Source organism: Dermacentor andersoni, chromosome 10 (assembly GCF_023375885.2).
Source record: "Dermacentor andersoni chromosome 10, qqDerAnde1_hic_scaffold, whole genome shotgun sequence".
In the NCBI taxonomy this organism is placed as follows: domain Eukaryota; kingdom Metazoa; phylum Arthropoda; class Arachnida; order Ixodida; family Ixodidae; genus Dermacentor; species Dermacentor andersoni.
In genome coordinates this window covers 42,964,879-42,969,881 of record NC_092823.1, presented here as the reverse complement: position 1 = coordinate 42,969,881, position 5,003 = coordinate 42,964,879, and the positions used below count along the sequence as shown (strand labels likewise).

The 5,003-nt window shown below is 41.8% G+C and overlaps 1 protein-coding gene across 2 annotated transcripts in view; it reads left to right on the top strand.

Moving 5' to 3' along the window:
• Positions 1-95: 95 nt before the first annotated feature.
• Positions 96-5,003, top strand: part of LOC126546291 (protein LTO1 homolog) — a 30,899-nt gene continuing 25,991 nt past the window's right edge. The window contains exons 1-2 of one of the 2 annotated variants that reach the window (XM_055062207.2): positions 96-935; positions 2,883-2,942. In XM_055062207.2, the coding sequence (XP_054918182.1) occupies positions 922-935; positions 2,883-2,942 (74 nt within the window). In that variant the 5' untranslated portion in view covers positions 96-921. The remainder of the gene's footprint in view (positions 936-2,882; positions 2,943-5,003) is intronic. The other variant, XM_050194467.3, reaches the window with a different exon arrangement.

The window sequence follows — 5,003 nt, the reverse complement described above, 5'->3', positions numbered from 1 at the left end:
TGGCCGACTTACTGATGCAGACGCTCGGAGCGTACGCCAGTTTCGCAGTCGATTTAAACCTTATTGTTGTCATCTAGAGTCCCTTAAAATGCAGTAAATAAATAGTAATAAAATTTACTTGTTTATAAATTTGACGCAGATTTGATTTTAGAAAGCCATCGAAAATGTCAACATTCGCAACTGCTGTTTTATTGTAGGCACGGCCGAAATCACCACTCTCCCGAAACTGAAAATATGGCGATGGATTTCAACGATGCGTTGGATGACATAGTGCTGGCGGAAGAAAAGTGTGTCTTTTAATTTTGCACTTCTGCAATTTCTTTCGATTTGGGAATTAGTACTTCCTATGGCGCCCTGTTTGTTTCTGAGTAGTTCCTAGCTTTTTGTGTGGGTAGAAACGGTCAGAAAGCTCATCAAACTAACGCTCATTTACGCCACACGACAGCAACCGTTGCCTTGCGTAAGAGCTAAAAAAAAAAAAAAAGGTTGCGTCTAAATATTTATGTTGCTGTGACCTTTACTCACGAGATCCCGAGGTTCGTTCCGAGCCAAGTGTTTCTAAGCCTGCGGTAGCGAACAGAGTGTTTGAAAGATATATGTTTCTTTCTGGAATCGATTGTGTCAACACACAGAGATGCTAGGTGAGCCAGGATTAATCTTGCGATGAACTGCGAGGCTCATCCTTCTATTCACCGTCATTTTTGTTGTGCTGCTTTGTTCTCGTCACCAGGCGTTCCTTCCACTCCTAGCGCCTTGCCGCGTGTGATGTGAACTGAATGATTTGAGTGTTGACCCGTGCGTGTTGGGCGGTAGAGCGTTTTAGAAAAGCCACATCCGAAACTCACTACTGCTGCTTGCTTCGTGCTATTCTGGCCTGAAAAGCCTTGTCTCCTAGACTTCCCCCCGCTACGGCCGGCAGATATGGAATTTCAGAGGTGGGTGCTTTTGGCGTGAAGTGACACAGGCAGCATAGTTAAGTTCCGTTTTCTTGTTTACACATTTTTTTTTTTTTTTTGCTATTATTCACGATTTCTTGCATTGCACGATGGGCATTCAAAAAAGTTTCCTAATGGGTTTGGAACATCAAACTTCTCTTTCTCGTTTCATTTGTTATTTGTTTTTCTTAATTTTTTTTGTTAATCTTTCTGTCATGGTTTCAAGAAATGAGCAGGTGCTTGTAAAAGTAACCGAACAGTTGGGCCTCTGTAATTGTCTTCTAACTAATCTGAACCTTGTTGCTTTCAGTAAATTCTGGTTCCCGGGCAAAATTCAACCAATCAATTACTAGAACTTTGTTTTCTAAACACAAGGAAATTATGTGCATAAATACTTGAACCGATAATCTCTATGGCCTGTTGAGCACAATATAGAGCAAAAAGTATGCTGGCCAGTGGTGATAAACCGTGTAAACTTAATATGAAATTAAAAAATTGAAAGCATACCTTCAACTTGCCGATCTTGCACAGACAGAAAGGACGGCTTGCAAGCTGTCTCACAATTCTGCACAGTTCTTATCTCATTGGGCTGTGATGTTCCAAATTATTGCGGCATTAATTTCTGTTGATCTTTCACAATAAGCTTTGTGACATTTGGCATATGTATAATTGCCCACATGTTGCAGGAGGAATGCAACAGCAACTTGTTTCATTTGCTTTCTTGCTGGAATAAGACGTGATGAAACTGCTCTTGCATTGCCAATTATATCTCCGACTGGTCGCCTGAAGATACATGCCTGCTGCCGACATATATAGAATATGTGGTGAAAAGCATACATTAGCTGCTTTTTGCTCTAGCAGGGCTGGAAATAATAAACGGAATCACATGTAAAAAAAATTTCATTAATTCCTGCGTATCTTAGTTATTTAATTATTAAGTCACACAATCAGGTACATTTTCTGGAAAGCAGCCATCAGTGCTCGAAGTCTCCTCTCGGCTTGAGCATACAGTATTGCTGTGAGAGCAGTGGTTTGCATTTATTATTGTCTTGCGTTCGTAACCCACAACTGCGTATAAATGGTGCTCTAAAATTCAGTCCTGAAAAAAACACAAACTTTATAAACGGTGCATATTCTCTACTAAATAAATGCCGCAATGTAAATTTCATCACCACCTCGCAGACATGCTGCCCTAAGTACCACCATATTCATTACTGTCCCATCACTGTTACTAGTGTCCTGAGGAGCCTAGTGGTCTTGTGATCTCTCAGCTTTTGTTTATTTTAAGCGGAGCCTTTTAGTGTATCTAATGTTACTTTTGTGGGGTTCTACTGTATCGGGTTTTATGAAAGGAAAAATCTGTCGTCCACCCAACAGTAGGCGAAGATACAAAGGAAACTCGTACGGATATCCCCGTATAAATTTTCTTATCTGTGAAGAAATTTCCCATGCCTATACGGATATATTACCCATACGAATATATCCATATAGGAAGAAAGCTTTGCAGCTGAGGAAAAATTTTTTCTGGTCCGGGAATTGAATTTGGAACCAGCGCCATACCAGGGCGGTCGCTCTGCCATCTTGAGCTCATCCAAGAGGCCAGCAGATGGCAGAGCGATGTCGAATGAGTCAACTCGAAGTGCAGGTTTACGGAAATTGTGGAAAGTGGATGGCAGGTTTTCCCTTTTATCATTTTGTCATGACCTTGTGGGCCCGCGGAGAACTGATTTGCAATTTTGGTACCGGGTTTTTCAAAGTGGCGTATGTATGGCCGGCAACTCTCAGGTGCCGTTCCACAGAGGAGCATCCGATGCATGCTCCGTATGGGCATGGCGTGAACCGGAGGAATATAAATATAAAAAATCGTAAAACAACTGAAGCTCGCCCTCTTTTGGCCACTGTCTTGTGTGTCTGACATTTTTCGCCCGTTGCCTTCGGTTGGCTCAGGGGTCGACACCCTAAACCGAAACAGAGCTATTCGGAAGAAGGGCCCCCCATCGACGCCAGGTAACCACCATGCATCTGCTGTATAAATCTCTTTCCTCTTCCCCCTCCATTCCCCATTGTGCTGTAGACTTTGGTCAGAGCCATTTGTTGCACCTTGTTCGTTCACAACACATGCTTGGCCATTTGCTGCACCACTGGCCGCTGCTTTTTCAAAGGATTACTGGCACATATTTTCAAAGCCTTAGAAAAATTGGCCAGGTGCTCCTCGCGCTCAAAAGGATGGCACAAAGCGCGAATGAGGGTAGGGAAATGTGTAAGAAATCTCAATTTGATACTATGTCTCGAAGTGGCTGACTTTGAACTGTCAGTGCTATCATGACTTCAGGACATAGCGGAAAATTTGCAGATCTCGAGTAGCGATAAAGCCACCTGCAATGTTAGCCCAATGGCTATTGCATTGCGCTGCCGAGCTCAAGGTCACGGATTTGATCCCACCAGTGGGGCATCACCATTCAGATTGGGGCCGGTATAGGAATGCTCATGTACCGTATATTGGGCACATGTTTCAAAGAACTGCAGGGGGTCAAAATATTATTTATCCAGAGACCCCCATTACACCATGCCTCATAATCAGATCATTATTTTGGCATTTAAAACCCCAGAATTTTTCATTTTAACCTAAATGTGGTGTACTGATAATGCCAAATTATATATACGTCGCTCGTAAAAAAAATTACATGTGTGCTACATTTGCTTCTTTTGGCTGCGCTCACGCATGTCAGCTGTAGAGATCACGGGAATGGATCTGGCCAACGTATACTATGGAAGTTGCGACTTATCCACCACTTCAGTGGATAAAAAAGGGAAGCTTCTTTATAAAAACTGGAATTATATTAAGTTAGGACTCCTTGACACTTGCCAGCACTTTTTTCTGGGGTTGCGAGGCTCTTGACCTTCATTTGATCAAAAAGAAATGTTAAGCCAAAACATATTGTGTCAGTAATCCTTTAGCATGAAGGGTGGCAACACCCACCTTGCTTGCACTTTGCGCAATCTTTGTTTTTAATTCTTGGGAAGCCTCATTCATCTTCCTTGGCATGTCCGTCCCAGATAATGGCGATCTTTTTTCTTTCTTCGTTGTTTCTTTTTTTTTCGATACGATATCAAGTCAGTTTATCTAGATTCATATTCAAATGTATGAATCTTAATTAGCAGATTCAGATGTGAATGTTGCGACTGGCATGGTTAATTCCCTCTTAGCATTGTTTAAAAGGACACTGTGGAGAAACATTAAATGAGTATACTGGTGTGTCATTCTCTTCGGGACCGTTTCTGTGTTTAACATCGTGCGCTTACCCTTCAAGATGTTCAACCAGTGCCAGCTTGCCCAAATGTTTATTCTTTTACTGTTAATATGTTACAATAGTGGGGAAATTTTTAATTTTTGGTTGATGTTGTGGCAATCAAACTGATTTTTTTTTATTAATACCGCACCCTGGAAGTGGCATAGGGAACATCACTGTGACATCACAGATATGCTACGGTATGCTGCGCATACGGTCATGCTTTAAAGGGACACTAAAGCGAAGCAATAAATCAGTTTAGACTAACGAAACATTGTTTGCGAACCCTGCAGGCAGTCATTTAAAAAAAATAGTTTGATTATTAGATGAAAAAATGAAGGTCCAAGTATCAGTATTTGAATTTCGCTCCGAAACCCCAGCGCCGGTACGTCAGCGTGACGTCAGGGATTCCAAAGTACGTTTTTGCATTTGGGCCACGTTGGCTGAATAAAGGCTCCCGAAACTTTACATGTTTAATATCTGGTTCCTTTAGAACACAATGTAGTCAATCTATACCGCTATATATAATTAGTAGGCCCTGGAAGATGCCATCAAAATCCAAGACGTCACAGCCCCCAGGTGCGGGAGCTTAAGTAGGCGTCGCCACCCGTATTTCGTTTTTGCACTTTTTCTGGCTTACCAAATGTCTTATCGTTTTAAGAGTGGTGTTTTTGGTGTTCTAGAACGGTAATTTACTGATGCAGAAATAATTTTTCACTGTAGTGTTCCTTTAGCAAAACACAAATGTCGGTAAACAAACTAGGAGGCATGTTGCCCT